The 22,719-nt window shown below is 42.1% G+C and overlaps 1 protein-coding gene and 1 long non-coding RNA gene across 4 annotated transcripts in view; one reads left to right on the plus strand and one right to left on the minus strand.

Annotated features, from left to right (window-relative positions):
- The window catches only part of NRDE2 (NRDE-2, necessary for RNA interference, domain containing), a 44,978-nt gene extending 43,379 nt beyond the window's left edge, over positions 1-1,599 (minus strand). The window contains exon 1 of one of the 2 annotated variants that reach the window (XR_011432026.1): positions 1,443-1,586. Coding sequence is in view for 1 of the 2 variants with exons in the window: in XM_005605398.4 (XP_005605455.3) it covers positions 1,443-1,506 (64 nt within the window). In the remaining variant the exon portion in view is untranslated. Of the gene's footprint in view, positions 1-1,442 lie in introns of both variants that reach the window. The other variant, XM_005605398.4, reaches the window with a different exon arrangement.
- LOC138920597 (uncharacterized) lies at positions 1,342-5,561 on the plus strand. 2 transcript variants are annotated; one of them, XR_011432028.1, is made up of 2 exons: positions 1,342-1,550; positions 5,299-5,561. It is a non-coding gene; the product is annotated as an uncharacterized lncRNA (long non-coding RNA). The 2 variants fall into 2 exon arrangements; XR_011432027.1 differs by lacking the exon at positions 1,342-1,550 and adding an exon at positions 1,673-1,863.
- Positions 5,562-22,719: the final 17,158 nt, after the last annotated feature.

The following is a 22,719-nucleotide window of genomic DNA, read 5'->3' on the forward strand; positions in this document are numbered from 1 at the left end:
TATTAAAGAATTATACTTTCACTGAGTGATAATGCTGTTTAAATTTTTAAAAATACAGTACTTTATAAAAGCTCTTTTATAAATATTATCCTGATGGTAGATACCCAGATGTCCCACAAATACTGGTTAAGATAAATGACAAAAGCAACGCTTCCCTATTTCGTCCTCTAAAAATAAAAAGATAAACCCTTGGGCTGTTATTCAAGTCACTACCCTCCCTCACCGCCAGTCCCAACCATGCTTCCCAAGGCTCCTCTTTATGCCACAGTATTTCCAGACAAACTGGACTATACGCAGTTCTCTGCACAGGTCTCACGCTTTCCTTCCTGCAAGCCTTTGAAGGCCCTGGAATGCCCTTCCACTTTCTCTATTTGTCCAAATCCTACCCTCTTGAAGATCCATCCCAAAAGTTAGCTCCTACACAAAGCTTTCTTTGAACCTCCCATCACAAGTCATTACTTCTGTAGTTTACCTATGACAGCTCTAACACCCTACCTTATCTCTAACCCTGCTATTTCTTCTGTTAAGTACCTACTATTGGTCTGTACCTTCAGCAAGTTATTTACTGAACACCTACTATATTTTAGGCCTTGCTAGGGGCTACCTATGCAGCAATGAATAGCCAGACACTGTCCCTGACCACATGGAGGATACAGTCCAATACAGGATGACCAAAATTACACTAATTATACAAGAAATTACTCACAATTATGAGAAATGTTACCCAAAAAGAGGTGTAGGGGCTATGACAGGATATAACACAGATGTTAGACACAACTGGACTCTGTCACATAGGGCACGACTTAAGACTAACTAAATTACAATTCACTATGTCCCTCCACTTTTAACAAGGCAGATCTCCTGGGAATGTCTAAGGCTTAAATAAAACATGTAATGCCATCATCTGGCACACAGTAGGCCCTCAAGAGATATATATTAGTTCTAATTCCCAGCAGCTGTGGCCATCTGGAGAGAAACCGTGTTTGATTAAGCTTTGGATCATAATCCCCTAGCTCTAGGTCCGCCAAAAGGTATGAACCAATAAGCATTTCAGAAATAAGTAAAACAGGAAAGGAGGAAAGACGGAACAACACCCAGCATTTGCATCAGGAGTCTCCTCGAGATGTGGAGTACCATTATTCCCATTTTATAGGTGAAGTAACTAAGGCTCAGAGGAAGAATGGGGTCCAACAACATGACCATATGGAAGTCCCAGCTCCAGGGCCTGTCCTTGGTCTGTCTTTCTCCCATTCACGACTCTACAACTCTTAGCCCAGAAGCCTGGAGGAGGAAAGGAGCTCTTCCCAGAAGGCTTTGCGGCGCCGCGGAGAACTCTGGGATACAAATGGATAAACAAATCCAAGAAAAGGGCCCAGACCAGCGCCCGAGAAACTACGTCTTAAGCCCGCCAAGTGCCTTCTTTATCCCGTCTGTGTGCTCACCTTTCCTAGAACTTCCGCTAGCGGGAGCTTCACTAACGCCCGCAAAGGCCGGGAACAGCGCCATGATCACAGGCCGCACCGCCGTTCCCCTCCACAGAAATGGCGCCGGTGAGCGGGCGCCGGTAGTGAGGCCTTCGCGGTCGCGATGCACTCTGGGAAGTGTGGTTTTCCCGGCGCTCGCTTGGGCTTCGCTCGAAACCCGGCGGGGCGGGGTGGGGCGGGGCGGGGCGGGGGCGGGACGTAGAGGGGCGGGGCGGGATCGCTTCCCAGTAATAAGTACTGGCGGGCTTCTGTGAGAACCGGGAAGTAACGACTCGGAGATGGAATTGTTCAGAGCGGAGACTAGTAGGAAATTGGGATTCCAATTCGACTCCTGAACTCATACCATTACTTCCTAACTGGGTCAAATTAATCAAACTCTGTAAGCTTTACTTTCCTCTACAATATGTTTAGAAAATTAAATGAGTATTTAGGGAAAGTGTTTAGCATGGGCCTGGCTCGTGGAAATCCCTTAATAACAGTTAGCTATAATGTAAGTTGTGACTACAAGTGCCCCTCAAAGCCATGTGAGATATCCAAATTTTAGTGAGTTTACCACTTTAAATATCTCAGGAGACAAAAGAATTCAAGGTGCTATCAAGCACAAAGTTCTTTGCTGGTTCGAAAATATATTTACCCGCCTATTTAAGTATTCTTGGCTAAAAAAGAAGAGTTGAACCTGAATCTGCCACCAGAAATATAGGAATAAAGGAAAATTGTAAAGGGTTCATACCATTTGAAAGCAATCAGCCTAATCCAGAATGTGGGAAATTATAGAAAACAATCTGGTTTCTTCAACAAATCAATGTCTTTAACGGGGTGGGAGATTGCAATAGATTAAAAGATTTTAGAGATATATCAACCAAATATAGCCTCATTATGATTCTGACTGGACAAAAAAAGACCTTTTTGAGACACGGAGGAATAAGAGCTGGACAGTATTAGATGGTACCAGGTAATTCTTGTTAATTCTGTTAGCTGTACTAATGTACTAATGGCACCGAGGTTACTTTTTGAAGTTCTTATATATTAGAGATACATATTGAAGTATTTGCAGGTGAAAATATATTTCTTTGGGTCCCAGGGAGTTCAAAGATCTTTAGAGTTAGATAGGAAATACATTAGGAACCAAAGAGATACAAATCTAATCAAGAGATGGATGGACTCTTGTGAAAGCTGCAGACCTGTATGAGAATTGGGTTATGTGAGTCCAAAATGAGTATGCTTCAAGCTTTGAAGGCATCCACACGGTACTTACCAAAAGGGAGTATGACAGTAGGGGTGGTGAACCCCTGCATGTCTGCAACTTTCACTCCTACCAAAATCTCTAGCTCTAAGTTAGCTCAGTTAATTGGGGCTGCTTCTGCCTGCCTTAGCAGATCACCTCAGGTCACCTGGATGGTGACAGTCTTCCCCAGTGCTTTATATCTGTCCACTCCAGAAAAATAATTAATATGGAAGATTTAGGAGCATCAAAACCATAATAGTAATGTTTCTGTAGTAAGAAGGAATCTGGACATATTACATATTTTTTGTACACCTTTTGTTTTGCTTAATTAGCACCCTCCTTTCTAAATCTACAAGGTGATCGTGTTAGTATGATGCGGCCTCGCTGTCCTGGCCCTATCTGATTTATCAGAGTAAGTATGTAACCCAACAGGGCCAAGTCTTTAGTTGGTAGGTGCTCCACCCATATCTGACCCAAACCAGGCCAAGCAAAGTTCCTTTCCAGAAATTTTGGAAATAGAACTGAGAGAGAGAAGCTGGTCTCTCTTTGTGTGTCTGAAGTGCAAGACGTACTAGCTTAGGAGCTGGTGGAGAAGCAGAGGAAACGTGCCTGTGGAGAGAGAAAGATGAAAGCAGATGTGAGTTGGACAGGAGGGTTCCAGAGATTTTAGAACGCTAGTTCTAGTTATCCCCGGAGCCTTATGGTTGGGTTCTGGGAAGCAGCCCAATATCCTTATAATACATTCCTTATTTCAGTTCAACAGATTCAAGTCGACTTTCTGTCACTTGCAACCAAGAGTCCTAAATAATAGAGAATGAATGAGTGAATGAATGAGTAAATGACACTATTTCCACACTCAAGGTCATAACCCCACAGCCTGGAGGTGTTCCACTTAGTGTCAGTGATGAATGATACTTTTAAACCAGTTTACCCAGAACGTGTAAAAGCAAACTCCTTTCATCTTAAGAAGGAAAGAATCTTCACTCACTAAGTCAGGCAAACCGGAGAAACAGGTCTATCAACTCATTCACTCTTAAGGAATTTTCTGATAGTCCCTATGAAGTAAAGAAAGAAAATGTGCCTTTGGAAACCACGGATATCAACAAGGAAATAGAAGAGTCTGAGCCGCTTCATTGGTGTGATTTGCTTTCCCTTGTTTTTTTTTTGGAGAGGGTAAAAATGTCTTAGGTTGGAAGTGCCTTAGTATGTGCACACAAGCTCACGCAGCAGCTCTTCCGTCATAGCTGAAATAGCCTGTTTGTGCCAGATCACAATTCACATACTCAAGAATCTGTCTGAAATATGTTAGGTTTTTAGAAGCGGTACAGAAATTAGAGAAGAACGTGACCAATCATGCTTGATAGTGAGGTTTCCATTTAGAATAATCTTTAGGGGGAAACACTTGGATTTACTCTCCTATAAGGAAGGTTGTGTGGTCATTTCCTAAGAGCCTTGGAGAAAAGTAACTTTAACGGGAGTTTTAAAGGTTAAATGAATTTTATTGGGTAGCTTATTCTTAAACTAGCACTTCTTCCCAAAATGCCCTGAAAGAATTTTCAGCTTTTGCTGTGATTAGAACTCTTCCAGAAAGTGATATATGTTTTATAAGTTATATTGATAATGAAAGATATCAATGAAACAACATAAACCTCTTATTTTTTCTTTTTTTTTTTTTTTTTTTTTTGCTGAGGAAGATTAGCCAGAGCTAACATCTGTGCCAGTCTTCCTCCACTTTATATACAGCTCACTGCCACATCATGGCTGACGAGTGGTATAGGTCCACACCTGGGATCCAAACCCATGAACCCGGGCCACTGAAGTGGAGTGCACCAAATTTAACCACTACCCCATGGGGCTGGCCCCTAAATAATTTTTTAATAAGCAAATAGTTAAGTCCCCACTATTCAGGCTGCTTTTCTTTGACTAGAAAAGTGACATTTTAACAACTGGTTTGGTCCCAGTCTCCATTTAAAAACTCCTTTTTCTTGTTGACTTTTGTCTCCCTGGCAATTCTCCTCGCTGTGGTCGTATGCCTTTTAAGTGTGGGCCACGAGTGGCTGGTTTGTCTCCTCCCCCTTTATTTCCATCTGCACCTTGCTTTTCACTCCTCCTCTCATTGCCAAAAAGAGCAAAAGTGTGAATTTTTTCACCTGTAAATTTCCAGTTGCAGGTGAAAGTGTCTAAATTAAAGTGGTTTTCACCTTTTGCCCACCTATTTAGGAATGCAGAGAGGAACTATCCTCTCCTACTATTTTAAGCATGCAATACATGCTTGATATAGAAAAAGTTTCACATACAGGAAAATATAAAGAAGATAGGGAATAGTCACCCATACTTCCATTACCCAAAGACAGATACTCTTTTGGAGTATTTCTATGCAGGCTTTTCTTTTGTTTCTTTCTTTTATGCTTTTCCAGTGTCTTAGTTTATGCATATATTTTTTTCATCATAGATGTGATTACTTTTCCTCTTAATATTCTACATAGGCATCTCTCTCTTTTATTACAAATCTCATAAATATGTATTAGGTGTATAATATTTCATCCAGTGGATGGGATCACAATATATATAACCATTCCTTATTTCCAGATGTTTAGCAAACCTCACTTGTGTCATCTCACTGATGTTATCCATGTTCTCCAAGACAAAAGTGGCCGGACAGGATTGTCAGCTACAGGATCTTAAATGGTAGCTCATCCACCAGTAGCCAAGAAGGATGCTTGTAATGATGAACTACCACTGTGCTGGAGCATGAGCAGTAAGACGGCAAAAACAGAAGGCAACGAGAGCAAGAGGACACTTTCTAAAAAGACAACTATCACTTCAAACAATAAAGGCACAGCTCCACAAAACATTTATTCAGCAAAGTAACTATACTCCGTGCCAACAGCACATACTGACATCGCAACAAACAATTCTGCAAAGATCATCCCTAATGAACAAGGAATACTAGCCCCACCGGGGAGGTGGGAATTCACTCTGACTGGGAGGGCTCCACAGAGGTAGCTGCTTACCCCGGTCTTAATAGATGAGGAGGATTTTACTGGATAGATCAAGGAGAAAGCAGATGTAGGGAGAGGAAATAGCATGTGTGGAAGTCCAGATTCTAAAACAGAAAGATGTGTCCAAGGACCCTCGACCAGGACTATGTGGCTGCATGTGGCTGCAGTGACGTGAGAGAAGCTGGGGTGAGCCTGGGAAGAGTGGCTGGGGTCAGGTCCTGAAGAACCCTGATGCTCTATGTTGTACAAGAATTTATCTGGTTCTTGCCTCTGGTTCTTCCTCAGAGGTAAATGCCAAATCCTTGACATTTCCTGAGTGATTCTTTGTTATTCATGGTGGGTCCCTGACCACACCTGAGTTTGTGCTAATGCGATGACTCAGGATGTGGACCAGCCATGCTGGAAAGACCAACCATGTGATTAGAGGGTTGGGGCTTTGAGCCAGCCGACCTTTAGGGCGTGGAGGGGGGCTGGAGACTGAGTTTAATCACGTGGCCAATAATTCAATCAATCATGCCTACGTAATAAAACTCCAATAAAATTCGAGACACAAAGGCTCCAGTGAGCTTCCTGGTTGGTGAACACATCAATGTGCCAGGAGGATGGTGCATCTTGATTCCACAGGGTAAGTGCACAGAAGCTCTACATTCAGGATGCTTCCGGACCTGGCCCTGTGTGTCTCTTCATTGGGTTGGTCCTGATTTATACCCTTTATAATAAAACTATAATCCTAAGCATAGCACTTTCCTGAGAATTCTGTGAGTTGTTCTAGCAGATTATCATACCTTAGGCGGTTGAGGAAATCCCTGAATTTGTAGCCAGTTGGTCATGAGTGCAGGTAGCCTGGGGACCCCTGAACTTACAGCCCGTGTCTGGAGTGAGTACAATCTTGGGGGGACAGTCCCGTTCACCTGTAAGTCTGTGCTGACTCCAGGTGATTTGCATAAGACTCACATTGCAGGATTGCACCATGCTAAGGAATTTGGACCTTCTTTTGAAGGATTTTAAGTAATGAATGTTAAATATTTGTGTCTTAGAAAGATCCCTCTGTGGCAGTATGAAGAATGGATTAGACAGGGAAGAATATTCAGGAGAGTATGTGACAGATTGCCGGAAATCAGGCAGGAGCAAGAAAATGGGCCAACATACAGCCATCCAGAGTGAAGATGAATTACCGAAAATCTCTGTGAAATAAGCAGGTGAAGCGTCCGATCAAAGAGCGCATCCCAGGGGTTGGTTAAGCAAGGGTGTGTCCAGCCTGCGGTGGGTCAAAGACAGGAATTTATTGGAAACATCACTTTCAATGATCAGTAAGCTAAAAGATTTGGATCTTTTAAAAAAGAATAAAAAGATACATTTTCCTTTTGAGTCTTTGGGAAGAATTTACAGAAGATACAGAATAATACAAAAACTTATCATGTGCTCACTCCTACCCCCAATTTAGCACGTTAACATTTTCTTCTTTTTTCTTAATTTGTTCTATTTGTACTTATTTGTTTTTCTTATAAATCAGTGGCTCTCAAGGAGAGGAGGAAGGACATTTTTCCTCCCCAGGGGACATTTGGCAATGTCTGGAGATATTTTTGGTTGTCACAACTGGGGACTGCTACTAGCTTCTATTGGATAGAGGCCAGGGATGCTGCTAAACACCCCAAAATGCGCAGGACCACACCCACAACAAGGAACTGTCTGGCCCAAAATGTCAGTATGGCTGAAACTGAAAAACCCTGATTTAAATAAAAGAAATAAAATATTATAGATAAAATCGAAGTCCCTGTATACCCTACCCCAAACCCAAACCCACTTCCTTTCCACCCTTTCCCCAAAAGCAACAACTATCATGAATTAGATATAAAAATAGAGTTTTTTCTGTGGTTTTTTTTCTTATTTCTTTTTTTTGCTGAGTTCTTTGAAATTTTTAGTTTAATTTCAGTGTCAGCGCTAACACCATGATATATGACATGTTTCTTGAAAGGTTTTAAAACAATAGGCTTAGTGTGATCACACTTCTGGGAAAAATATCTATGTATACTGGGAAAATAAAGTTTATGCACCCCAAAGTAAACAAGGTAACATCTGTCAGTGGAGTTGTGGAAAATATACACATTCAATTTTATATTTTTATGAACAGTATATAATGAATATTTTTACCTTGATAATAAAAAGAGAAAAAAGTTTATTTTCAAAAGGATAGCTCAGGGGCCAGCCCCGTGGCCAAGTGATTAAGTACATGTGCTCCACTGAGGCAGTCCAGGGTTTCGCTGGTTCAGATCCTGGGCCGGGACATGGCACCTCTTGTCAGGTCACATTGAGGCCACGGTGTCCCACTGCCACAACTAGGAGGACCCACAACTAAAATATACAACTATATACCAGGGGACTTTGGGGACAAAAAGGAAAAATAAAATCTTTTAAAAAAGAGAGGATAGCTCAGACCCAAATTTATTTCTTCCAGGATAATTTAAATAAATTTCAATTTCTGATTACTAATTTTTTGCATAAATAATTGCAAACTATGAGCCAAAGTGGCTCTACAGGGTGCACCAACCAAGAGGCCACTGATGTGAGGCAAATTACAATCTTGAGTGGAAGTGATTCATTTGCAGGAAAATTATGGACATAAATATTAAATAACCAATAGAATTTATGAATGTGCTTAGTGAATACTTAGCAATCATTTTGTTAATTTGATCATTGTAGCCTGTCAAACTAGATAATTTAAGCCAAAGGCCCTGTTCGAGTAAACAAATACACTAACAAATGTCAAAGAGAATAAATGCTTTTTTTAGCATCTTGGAATCCTATGCTTAATTTCAACCCCAACCAAATAGAATTCCGAGGTTACATCCACTTTTGCAACTAGGAAAAAACCCAACACCGTGGTATGTGTTGGTTTAGCACCTGATTGGTTTATCAATTAATTCCATCCCTGGAGTGACAACTCTTTTAGTGAAAAATCATGCCGATTTGCTACTTCTTTTGAGTTAGTTTTTGTCTTCAAAGAATCAAAATTCAAGTCAGGTCCCTCAAATTCAATGACCCCAGCAGTGAAATGTCACAGAGTGGTGACGGTCATTCAGCCTAAGCGACACTCCCAGTGTAGTTCTCCGATCTGCATCATTAGTGATGCGTATGTCGTAGACGAGCTTCCAGAATGCAGCTTGATTGGCCTAAGGATGAGAAACAGATCTTTCCCTGTTAGACTGAAAGGTGGCATCAAGGATGAAAATTCATCTCCTGATTTTTCACTATCCTCAAATGCCTGGCTAACGGATTCATTAGAACAAGTGACAGCATAATGTCTTTCCACCTCTCTTGAGATCATCAAGCAGCTGATGGCAACTTTCCACAATCCTCCAGCATATGGGTTGCATCATCTATGGGGGATTCTGCAGAATAGGCTGATAATGGTTTCCTCTTTGACATTCAAGTTAATTATCACTGTGGAAGCTTTAATACTTAAAACATACATGGTGCTTAATTTGTTCATGAATCAGTGGTTTAATAAATGCCAGTGTGTATATCAAATTATGTTCATGTTTAATATCTTTTTTCTGAGCAGTCAAAAGTGCATTAAAAATTAAAATAAAATTAATTCCCACTTTCTCTCATTCTTACACTGTAGGTAATGTTATTTTACACTGTGCTATAGTGTTCTACAAATTAATGTTTGGTGCTTTGAATTAATGAACTTTGTGATTTATTTCCTGCCTGGGGTTTTATTCATTACTTTTTCAATTACTGTAAAACTTTATCCATCACGGCATGAGACCCTAAGCAATCAGATAGACAGTACTGAGTAGTTTTTCTTTTAAATGGGATCCTGTAATAAAGATAGAAGACTAAATTAGCATCTCTGTGATGCCAGCCAGCAGCCCTGGGCTCTGTGTCAGTGGGCTTGTAAATAACCTTCCAGAAGTGAACCTTTCAGAATCAGAAAGCTCGGGAAAACCTGGTCTCCTGCCCTTGAGTAACTGTGAAAGTCATGGCGAACCATCGTCATCCTCAGAGCTCAAAAGCAAGAATCTCTAGGATCCAGTATATTCGCAAGAGGCAGCTGAGATTTTGAAAGTACTGACATGTCATATCATCCTACCAACTTTTAGAACTGCCGGAAGCGATTATAATGCTTTGCACCAAGACCTAAATATGTCTGTGTGTTTGATTTCTTTTAATGTTTCTTTTAGTAAGCACTGACAAGATTGCCAGCACTGCCCTGGTCTCTAAGGGCTGAGGGAACATAACACAGAGATGACATTCCCCCAGGGGTTTTTTTAATCTCCTGGAAACTCTGTGTCATTCCCAGGAGGGGCACCCCAGGTAGAACATAGTCCCCGCCAGAAAACTCACCGGGAGGTGAGGCGGAGGCAAGGAAAGGTCAGAGGGGGCCTCCTGAACTGCTCCCACAGTCACAGAAGAGCTGGAAGAGCAGTGGGGAGAGAGATGAAGCCGTTGGCAAGGCGACAAAAGCAGCAAATGGGCCTCCGTGGGAGTCCAGATTCAGCACCAGCGAGCCGCCTGCCTGGCCGCGGTAAACACACAACCATGCAGGGCCCCGGCTTCTTCCAGCTGGCTCAGCCCACTCTGCCTGGTGACCCTAAGTCTGCAAGTATTTCAGATGTGTCAATAGAAAGGGAAGCTTTTCACTTGGCACAAGGGATTTACCATTCCAAGGTAAGGCTGAAGGCAGGAAGGCAGGCCTGTTATCACCCAGAAAAATAGGGCTGATAATAAGATGCTGCACTACTAATATCCCAGAGGCTGGGTAACGCCTCGGCTACTCAGGCCATTTGAGACCAGACCACACAAAACACCAGAAGGAAGCCTGTGCTTGAGACGAGGGAGTAGCTGTGTAAACTAACAAGCATTTATTAGTCCTTTACAAAGTTATACAAAATACCCATGGCCCAAGCAGACTTCAAACTCTCATTTTAGGAATTTCACTCCTGCATCAAAAAATATAACCTCAGTTTTCTAGAATTTTCCTTGTTAGTCTGTTCTGGCGTATTTTAGTTGGCCAATCTTCCTTCACACCTTTGGTCACCCCCAGTTAGAACACGTTCCCCCCAAGGCCATTGCCTCCTCGGTCACAGATCTGGTCCCAATTCACTCGTCTGTTATACAAGCATATATTTGGCTGACCCCTCAGTTCTTGTCCCCTAACCTGCCTTCTGCTTACAGCCTTTCCTGACCCTTGGACCTGATGCTTAAGACAGCTTCTCTGGCTCCTAACCGTGGCTTCCTGCTTTCTCCTTAATTTAAACCCATCCTTTTGATGAGGCCTATATAAACCCCTCGGGCAGCCCCTTACCCAGGACAGGTCCCCACCAAGTTGGCCCTGGTTCCTCCAGCTGAGCAGACCAAGGCAGTTCCAGATAATTTGCTTTTTAGGGCCAAGGAGAAAACCTTATTTTGCTTCAACTCTTATTGTAAGTAAGGCTTCTAAAGACCTAGTGGATTTATCATCTGATCCTTCATCAGTGGGGAGGGACGGTGTGTCTCTCAGGGCTCTTATTCCAAACATCAGTGAAGGCGACACAGAATTATGGTTCAGCCAATAAAATGGTTCCCCAGCTAACAGGACCATGCTCTGGAATCCTTGGCTAGAGTCACCTCTCTGGTCATTTGATGTTTTCTAATGAGATAAGCACTATAAAATAAACAAGCAACAGGGATGCAGTTGTTGCAAGTTCTGAAGAGCAGAAGTCTTTAAGGCCTGTTATGCCATGACCATCCGAATGGGTCCGGAAAGCTTTGTAGCCCCTGAGACATAAAGATTATTTTTGACCTTGAGCTGCCAAAGACAATTATCTTGGTATGTAAATTACTCTGCCTGGAAATGGCCGGATAATTCATTCTACAGTACGTGCTTTCAGGTCATCTGAAGAACCCGGACGTAGAGACCTAACACAGGTTGTAGTAAATAGAGGGTGTGGTTCTGAGAAAGTCACGACTAGTGCTCACTTCCGGGAGGTTGAGGGTATAGCATAGTTGGTCCCAGCCTGAACCCACGCAGGGTCCTGGATGGCCTGTCCAAAGACCACCAGACCCTTTGGGAAGGAGGAAATAGCCTGGGAGGGGGACCGAGGGAAGACTCAGGGATGCAGTCCACCTCAGTCTCTGGAAGAGGTGTGTCACTTTGGCCCCAGTCAAGAGAACTGATGCATTCCCCAAATCCAAATGTCAGAGTGATGGTTCCTTGTTTAGAGTGGACAACAGATATTTCGGGAAGTAACCATAAGATTCTCTTTTATCTCTTCTGGGAGGGCAGGCTACTCCTACACATCTGTTCCTGGGAGACCAGTTTCTAAAGAACCCCAACCTGAGTGCAGGTTACAGGGTCAAAAGATGCTGCTGCTTCAGCTGCCAGCTCAGGGTGATGTGGGCAGAGAATCTGGAGCAGCAGAAGCGTGCTATTTTGACCTGCACGGCTGCCATTGCGGCATATAGACACCATGAAACAAGTTTGAAAAATGTAGACATCTGGATGCATCTGTTCATCTTAAGCTCTTTTTAATAACTATAATTTTAAAAGGGCAGCTTCTATCCTGATCTTGATTCTTACAACTTATTTTTAAGCTTTATAATGAATATTAATGAAATAATTTAGTTAGGAACTCACCTAGTATCTATTTCTTTATGTATGGTTTTTATAACAGCAATCCCAAACTCTTGTAGGAATATTACCTGCATATTTAGTGCCTCATTATTTATATTGGGAAACACTTGATTGCTTTCTGCTTCTTCATTAACTCAGGGAACTCATTCATTCTCAAAATGTAAACTCTTACAGTCGAGTCAAAAGACTCAGGTCTCCCCCTCCAGCCATGCTGTGGGGTCTCTCCTCACAGCTCCAGACATGTTCACTGGCCCCAAGCCCATCTCCACATCTCCACATCTCCACATGTCCTGTTGAATGAAACTAAACCTGTTCCTTTCTTTCCCAAACTGTTTCCTTTTGCAAGTCTCCCCATTGACCTCTGCCAGTTATGCTGTACAAATATTCCTATTTCCTTTGGGGATCCTAAATCTATTTCATCACCACTGGGACCAATGAACGCCCCACCCCAAATGACACAGAATACTTCGTACATTTGTGCATTTTTTTCTTTTTTTTTCAAAAATTGGCACCTGAGCTAACAATTGTTGCCAATCTTTTTTTTTCTTTCTACTTTTTCTCCCCAAATACACCAAGTACATAGTTGTATATATTTTAGTTGTGGGTCCTTCTAGTTGTGGCACATGGGACACCGCCTCAACGTGGCCTAATGAGTGGTGCCATGTCTGCGCCCAGGATCCAAACCAGTGAAACCCTGGGCCACCGAGGCAGAGCACGCAAACTTGACCACTCGGCCACTGGGCCGGCCCCTAGTGCATGTTTTTTTGGGAAAAGACCCATAGCTCTCATTCTATTTTCAAAGGGTTCGTGACCTTCTCCTCCTCCAAAAGGATCGAAATGGCCTGTCATTTTAATCCATACTATCATTATGCTATACTTGCAATACTAAAACAGCGTTCTGGCTCATCCCCCTGCCTCCAGTCCCCTTCCAGTCCATTCTGTTCACTGACGCCACCCCGCTGTTTCATCCACTGAACACAAGGTTTAACTGCTTTGGCTCTCTCGCCCTCCTGCTACAGGAGCCTGACAGTGGCGCCACCACACCCCTTTTATTCCTAATTCTGTTTGCTGCTCTCCTACCTGGAACACCTCCCATGCCCCTCTGCCCACACCTATCCACCCCCCACACTGCAAGGCCCAGCAAAAGGTGCCTCCCAGACTAAGAGCATCCCAGCGGTAGGGTCTGGTTTCAGATGACAGAATATCGGAGTGGGGATGGGGGCCTGGAGGCCTCCAGGGCTGGAAATGTCGATTTGAGAGTTGTCTGCACAGAATTTGAAATCTTGATAAAGGACAAGCTCTCCAAAGTTTCAGCCTTGAAAATGAAAGCTCTCTCCAAGGGAAATAAAAACAGAAAGCAGTCAAGTGCTCATTCTCAACTTCTACGGCACTTAGGTGCCCGGCCCAGTCCTCAGCAAAGAGCAGCACTTGAACACTTACAGAATGAATATGGAAAACACACCTGATGGCTGGTGGGGGTAGTTTCAGAGGGTCCAATTCGCCTGTGAAATATTTTGAACTGGGGCTGGCCTGGTGGCATAGTGGTTAAGTTTGTGTGCTCTGCTTTGGTGGCCCAGGGTTTGCTGGTTTGGATCCTGGGTGCAGACCTACACACTGCTCACCAAGCCATGCTGTGGTGACATCCCACATACAAAATAGAGGAAGACTGGCACAGACGTTAGCTCAGCGGCAATATTCCTCAAGCAAAAAGAGGAAGATTGGCAACAGATGTTTGCTCAGGGCCAATCTTCCTCACCAAAAAAAATTCCAGCAATGTCCTTTGTAAAAAATAGGTGAATTAGTGCCCTAGTCATTGCATCAAAAATTGTTATTTATAAAAGCATTACAGTTGATAAGCAGTTCAAAGCAGTGCAGTAAAAGCAGATGACATCCTCAATAGGTACACATTAAATATACATCTTTCTGTTAACGTTTTTCATAGATCTGATAATAAGGTAAATCTAAAGTGGAGAGAAAGAAAATATACTTTGAATTAATAATTAGTAAATAATTGTATCTGGCATTTGCTTAATTAGTGTCACTTAAGCAACTAACCGCAGGCATGATTATTTAGGAAAGAATTCATGTCTTCTTAGCAACACATTCCAAACCGATATTGTTGGTCTCTAAGGAGTAAATGCGTCTGCAGTTAAGTTAGGTGTTTAGTATTATGAGTCAATATTAATATTAAACTTGGGGCTGAAGCGAGAATGAAAAACAGAGGCTGGTGCACAGCTACATAACCACACTATGGTCTGTTATTTATGCAGGCAACCGTGAGTTGCCAAATTAGGTGTTACTAAAATGGAAGACCAAGCAGGAAGCTGGCGGCTCAGCAGGCGGGGCTCGCTCTTCGCGTCAACCATGCTCACCAATATAACATTCCCACAACGCTTCATCTTCTTCACTTGCAGAGGAAAACAGATAATATCATTCTATCCACCTGCAGAAGGTCCTAGTCTCTAGGCACACAGCCACCGGGGAGCCAGGCCTCTCCCTGATCACCTGCTCTCTCCCAAATCTGCCCCAGTTTATCTGTAAATTTCCCCCAAGGGCTTAACCATGCCTTCTGGCCCTCCACACACAGGAGCTCTTCACAAACCTTTCAATTAAGCTCCGGAGAGCTCCTCAAACCCTCATCCCTAAAGCTGGCTGCCTTCAGCATTCTGCCAGTGTTCAGATCACAGAGCCCAACTGTGTCCCAAATCTCGAGAAAAATCTCCAAGGAGGAGAGTCCTCAACAATAACTGCCCTTGTCATTTGTCATGTGATGAGACAGAAGTCTGGAAAATTCAAGATCTGGCCCAAGATCGAGCAGCTGGCTCATGGCATGCCTGGGCCAGAACGCTGACCCTCTCCCAGTCCAGAGTAGGTTCTGCTATATCCCAGTTCTTCCAGCTGTTGGTGATGTGGGGGATACCCACCAAAGTGCAGCTGGCTTTTCAGGAGATGAAAGTGAGGTCCCTGAGAGTTCTGAGCATCTGGGGCTTTTGAATATTATTGGAAAGACGTTGCTCCAATTCACTGGAATTTTTGCCTTTTACAGATTGACTCCTGACCTTGCCAATCCCTCCTCATTCACTTCCTTTAGAAATGGTCTACTTTGACATCCCTTGACATTATTACCCAGCTGTGGGCAGAGGAGTCCTGTCTACCAGACTCCCATATACATTTAGAAAGCACTAGCAAACAACGGGCAGAAAAGATCGGAGCTCCAGAGGTTTTATGAGGCAGCCAGCGGCCAAGTCCTTGACATGAAACCTGCCTAGGATGCCCATGTCTTCAGGAAAGGCTAAGCTTTGGGCAGTCCCTGTCCTGCATTGTTTCCACCAATTGAAGCTCCCTCACCCCCTTCACTCTTCCTCATTGGTTTAGGCAGATGGCCCAATGTGTCAGCAACCGAAGCAGAGACGATAGGCTGAGCTGACTCATTTAGGAACACAAATTCCTTCCAGGAAAGATTTCCCATTCACTTAGACACTGAAGCAATTATTTGCTGGCTGACAGTTGTAATTACTTTTTACTGCAGGTAGGTAACTGTTCTAGATTCAAGCTAATAGGATTGCTGGTTTCTACAGGGCGTTTGGAACAAGTAACTTTCAAACAGTCAGTGCAGCACGTTCAATAAACTTTCCACCAAAGGTAAACGCCTTCCTCTGTGGGTCCTCACGGCAGGCAAGGTGTGGGTTCTTGGATGGGTTAGTTTGGGACTGCAGTGGCATATTTCTTCCATGCTCCTTTGTTTGACGTGGGACTTGAGCAAGTCATGCTTGGAGATATTTCATGAGCTTGCACCTAATCATTCTTCTAATTTTCAATTACTCTGAGAGCTGGCATTAAATTATATCAATCAGCCAATCACCCTTTTTAGCAATTGCTGCGTAAATTGCTTTCTCAGTCATGGTATCCCACAGTAACCTCTCCCTCCATGCTACCCATTTCCCAAGGGAAGTTAAGGGGAAAAAAACCCTAGAAAGCCTTTTAGCCAAGGTTTCTAACAAGATTCCCAACTGGTGTAGACCGTAGATAATGATTTTGCAATAAGCTTCTCAATTTGATAAGAAAAACCCCTTTGAATCCTTGTCAACATTTGATCCTATCAGCTGGTTTGACATTTAACAGTTTAAAAAGCACATCCATGGTCTGTTGGGACAATAATTTCTTCTACTGAGAAGTTGTCTGAGGTATTTTTGTCATCGTGGTGGTTGTACTATGATTACTTAAACGTTCCCACCCTCTGCGTTGCATTCCACTGGTTAGCTGAACTTTGGTTTTGAGTGGGTCATAACTATTCTCTTTGTGTCTACGAGTTGGCCTGTCTTGGCACCTGCCCAGGAGAAGCAGCAAATGCAAAATTATATGACTGGGCGAAGACTGGGCCTAATTTAAGTCCAGCATCTCAAGAAGACACAGTTCTGCTTTGAAGTAGATGAGAACACTGAGTTGTTGAGAACCAAGAGAGGATAAACTATACACACTGTTGATCTGGAGACTATTTCTTTTCCAGGTTTATTGAAAGATAATTGACATATAACATATAGTTAACATATAACACTGTATAAGTTTAAGGTGTACAATGCCATGATTAGATACGTGGATATATTGCAAAATGTTTCCCATAATTAGGTTAACACTTCCATCACCTCGCAGAATTACCATTTGTGTGTGTGTGTGGTGAGAACATTTAAGATCTACTCTCCTAGCAACTTTCAAGTATACAATATAGTATTGTAAACTATAGTCACCGTACTAGACATTAGCTCCCCAGGACTTATTTCTCTTATAAAAGGAAGTTTGTGCCCTTTGACCAACGTCTCCCCATTCCCCACCCCCCAGCCCCTGGCAACCGCCCGTCTACTCTTGGTTTCTATGAGTTTGGCTTTTTTAGATTCCACATATAAGTGAGAACACACAGTATTTGTCTTTCTCTGTGGAGACTGTTTTTCACTCTTTTTGACATATGGTCAATGCACAGGAACTTGTAAAGAAATATTATTACAACTAATTTGTGCTATCAGCTTGGTTTGCTGATTTGCAAATTCCTTAGATTCTGGGGTCCCCAGAGAAGGAACTGTAACTCCACAGCAAATTTTCTTTGCAGCCCTTCGAATTCAAAATCTTCACTTCTTGTTAGGAAAATTAAAGGCATGCTAGATCGCTGTTCTCAAAGCCTGAAGAATGCTTAGCTGAAAATCATAAAGAAAGTTTAAGAAAATTTTTACTATTTAATATTACACAACCTTTGCAAGTCATTCTGATGGGGGTGCTAAAGTTACTTTCAATTGTAGGACCCCAGCTTTAAAACATCAGGGGTGTAAAGTTTGCACATTGAGAGTTTTTGAGTCAAAGCACAAGTTTGGAATCAGAACTGGGTTCAAATCCCACTCTCCCACGTCCCGCGTGGGTACAATCATATCTACCTTGCAAGGGTGGTGATGTTGTGAGGTGTGAAGCATTTAGCACTATGCCTGGCACACGGCAGATGCTCACAAACTGTGATCAACACATTAGTTACACTGACGGATCATGCTTCCTTCAGCGACATGCCCATCCTCATTTCTGAACAAAGGACACTGGGTCACTAAGTGTGGTCAGCGGGCCACTGCACCAGAATCACCAACAGTGCATGTTTATAAAGCTGGTTTCTGGGATACACAGAAGGCTGGCTGTATTGGTTAGGATTGGCTAGACTAGCCTTCAGTAACAGACACACCCTAAAAGCTCAGTGATTTAACACTGAAAGGTTTATTTCTCACTCATGCAAAGTCCACTGTGGCTCTGAGTGTCCTCCAGGGAATCTCCTTTCCAGCAGGGACTCAGGGACACAGGCTGCTTCTCTCCTGTGACTCCACCATGGAGACGAGGCCTCTTGCTGTCGATGCGGCAGGGGAAGCAGAGTCACAGGGGCTCCAGGCACATCTACTCACAGTCCATCGGCCAGAACCTGTCACATGATCTCACCCACTGCCAGGGGCTGATGAGGGGGGTGCCTGGATATTTGGTGAACATTAAGTGTCTCTGCCTCTCCTACTCACCGTACTGATCAGTCTCTGGGGGTGGGATCCAGGACTTTACATTTTCAAACTCCCCAGGGGACATAATGCAGCATTAGCCATTGCAGCGCTGTGATTATCCACTGCTGGCAATGTTCCTTTATGGGATGAACAATTTGAAATAATGGAAATGAGAGAGTGACTCCAGCAATATAATAATTAAAATGAGAGTCTAAGAGTCTAAGAGTCCAAAGCATTAGGCCGTCTTCAAGCTATCATGTAAGTGGACCTCTTAGATATAGATGCCTCTAGAATCTATTTCTGGCCCAGACTCTCACCTGCATCTAGACCTATATACATCCAGCCAGGGTCTTGCAGGTGCCTCAAACTGTTTGTTCATCTCTGCAAAACCTGTCCCCATGTCCAGGGACAGTACCAACATCCACCCTCCCAGGCGACTTCTGAGGCTTCCTGACTTGGGAGTCTTCCTGCCTCTTTTCTTTCTTTTACCCTTCATCCAGGCATCAGGACCGTGTTTCTCTCTCTTTACCACATATCGTATCTGTTCCCATCTCTCTTCCTCTGCTGCTATTCCCTCAGTCCAGGGTCCTATCATCACTTGCCTAGTCTCCCCGCTCCTGGTCCAGCTTCTCTCTCCTCTTTCTCCCATGTTGCTATTAGAGCGATGAATTCCCTCTCACCATCAGCATTTCCTCATCTTTTATGACTCAGCAAGACTCCTCTTCTCTATGAGCCTTTTCTGATCTTATTCTTTTTCCCTCCACTCTTTCTCAACATATCTCTCTCATGCAGCTATAGCTTGTATTCATCTGTATAGATGTGCTTCTCTCTACTAGACTTCAAGACCCATGAGGGCAGATAGCAAGTTTGCCGCTCTCAACGTTGTATCCTCATAGTCTGGCACCGTGCTCGGCACGTGGTAGGCATGAAGGAAGAAAGGAATGGGAGTGGGAAGCCACATGGTCCTTGGTACATGGTAGGTGCTGTAGAAAAGTCTGCTGAATGAATGAATAAGTGAATACCCCACCACCCTCATCTGCTCAGTTATCTCAAATATCCATTAAAGAATTCCACCAAACCCAAGATAATAAACTAATTAAAACTGACCATTTATATGGATATGGCAATTTTTCTTTAGAAGATGATAATCAAATCCATCTTCACTAAAACCATGCTCTGCAGCTATGATCAAAGATGAGAATAAGAGATGAAGCAAATCATTATGTTCAGGGTGTCTGAGTAATATTGTTTTGCAAGCAGAGCTCCATTTTAATTTGCAGAAAAACAATTTTGAGAAAAATCAAGTGAATTAAAATAAAATCAAGTAAATTAAAAATAAACTGCTTGAGTGAACTAATTCCCAGTTCAAGAAGTGCTAACAACTGAAAGTGACATCATTTTTCTTAATTCACTAATCCATAAATATTTGGGGAAGTTAAAATAGTAGTGTTAATATTTGTTATATTCCTGATCTCTACACCAGTACTCATCCACACATAATAAAAAAATGAGCCAGAAATATACTCAGAGTGTATTTCTAGGAACGTGTTTGTGAGCCACTTATTAGACAGTGTCTCATGTCTTAAATCACAGAATTTTATTACGAAAGTTTGAGATAGTTTAGTCTATTTTCTTACCTTTAAGTCTGTTCTTTCATATGCTTAACGCGAGACTTAGCACCTCTATTCACTAAAGATTTACAAAAAGTGACCCCAAAATTGGAGACTATGTAACGTTTAAATAAGTAGATGTAAAGAGATGAAGCAAGATCAATGGGTTAGAAATAGCACCTGGCAAATATGAAATTATTTTAAAATAATTTTTAGTAATACATGAAATATTCAGAAACTATAGACAAGCAAAAATAATAAAATGAAAATCATATCTGTCCAAACCAGATAACTACTATTAAAATTTGGGTTTTTCCCTCATGAATAAGCACATTCTAGGGGATAAAAAGTAGCGGCTTTGCATGGTACATGATGCTTCAGAATCTGATTTTTTCATTTAACAGTATCCCATGAGTATCTTTGCCTGTCATCATTTCTATAACATCAGTGACATACTACAAACCCATTAAAACTATGTTGTTGTACCATGATTCATGAGTCACTTCTCTCTGATAGATTGTATCCCATTTTTAAAAATTATAAATAAGACTGAAATTAACATCTATGAATTAAATCTTCGCACACATCCATCATTATGTCCTTAGGATAAATTCCAAGAAGTGGAATTTCTGGGTCAAAGGGAGTAAAAGTTTTAAAACTTTTAATACATATCATTTAATATATAAGGTTGCTTAGCTCCAGAAATATTGACCAACTTACACTTAAATACTTATGGTCCATTGTGTTTCTTCTTTGGTAAATTGCTTAATCACGACCTTTGGCATTTTCCTATTGGAGAGTGTCTTTTTCTTGTTTACTTGTAAGAATTCTTTATACATATGCATATAGGATGTTACACAGTTCTATTATTTATTACATAAGTATATTGCCCCAGGTTGTTTATCTTAAATTTTGACTTACGTTGGATTTTCCTGCCATGGGAAAGTTCTTATGAGGTTCTTTTAGTCAAATCAGTTTATTTTGCTTTGTGGTTTCTAGCCAAAGCTAGAGTGTCATGCTAAGAAAAATCAAGGCCAACTCTAGGATATATAAATATTCACTGAAATTTTCTTTTAGTACAATCTAGTTTCATTTCTTACACCTAAATTTTTGATTTATCTGAAATTTCATCTTGAGGCATGATGTAGGGTAGAAATCAAACTATACTTTTTTTCTGAATACAAGTTAGCCAATTGTCTCAATGTATATCATTGGGTAAAGCCTTAGAAAAAGTTAATTTCCATTTAAGCAAACTAAGATTGAAGCATGTGCTGTGTCCTTCAAAGCCCAGAATTTCAGATTTCTGCTTTCCAGAGCAAGGTGTCTGTGTTCCTGGACATCCAGGAGCCCAGATGTTGCCAGATCCTCCTGTGACACTTTGCTTTTGCCACATTTCCCAACTTTCTTGGTTCTCTAACACGGATATGGCAGCACTGGTTGCCGTGTTGCCAACCCAGCCCCCAGCCACCTTCCCCTCACTTGGCTCCTTCTTTCAGAAGCTAGGAAGACTAGTCAAAGCAGAGCAGGGAGTTCCAGGGCAGCGCTCGCTGGGGGAACAGCAGAGCCAGAAGGGTGCCACAGACGTTTTCCAAAAATTTGATTGAATGCATATGCCCAGGATACCACTACTTTGAATCTAACCTAAAAGAATACTTTCACTCATGGACCAAAATGCAAGGGTAACTCTGTCCACTGCAGCATTATCAATTACAACAAAAAACAAAAATAGGGAATTGGTTACATAATGATACACCTATATTATGGAATACTTTGCAGTGATTAAAAAGAATAAGAGGGAAGAAGGGAGGGGGAATAGAAAGACTCCAAAAACATATTAAATGAAAAACCAAGTTAGAATAATATGTATGATATGATCTCGAAAATGTAAATAAAACCTCATAAATGTGTATATGTATATATACATATATAAATATATAAAATGTAATATGATATATAAATATATAAAACCTGTGTATCTGTTTATATAATATATAAATATATGTAAAATAAATAAACATGTGTGTGAATACATATATATACACACACATGTATATTTCCAGTATCTATGTACACGAACCCAGAAAAGGTACTGAAAGATGCAAACCTCGCTTTGGAAACAGCAAATGGAACTGATAGCAGAAGTGTTGGGAAGAGAGATGGCGGAGAAATTTTTTTTTACATCTTGCTATAAATACTTCTGTATTTTTCTAATCTTTTACAATAATATTTTCAGGGTATGCCTATGCAATTTTTTTTTTGAGGAAGATTAGCCCCGAGCTAACATCCGCCACCAATCCTCCTCTTTTTGCTGAGGAAGACTGGCCCTGAGCTAACATCCGTGCCCATCTTCCTCTACTTTATACGTGGGACGCCTGCCACAGCATGGCTTGACAAGTGGTACATAGGTCCACACCAGGGATGACACGAACCAGCGAATCCCCGACTGCTGAAGCAGAATGTGCAAACTTAACCGCTGTGCCACCAGGCCAGCACCCACCATGCAATTTTTTTAAAAGACAAAAATAAAAATACAGAAAAGGAATAGTTTCATGGAAATCCTAAGGCCACTTATGCCAGTATGAACTAGAGTGTTCCTGAGCCCCTACCAGCCGGGGCCCATTCTTTCTTTCTCAGCAGATTCAACAAACAGGAACAGATGCAGCTGAAGGCCAGTCCACAAATGCATACGTGGGACACAAAGCTTAATACAGGAGACACAGAATGGAAATACATTAGGACAGGAGAGCACGGAGGAGTCCCAGGAA

This window comes from Equus caballus, chromosome 24 (assembly GCF_041296265.1).
Source record: "Equus caballus isolate H_3958 breed thoroughbred chromosome 24, TB-T2T, whole genome shotgun sequence".
Lineage (NCBI taxonomy): Eukaryota > Metazoa > Chordata > Mammalia > Perissodactyla > Equidae > Equus > Equus caballus.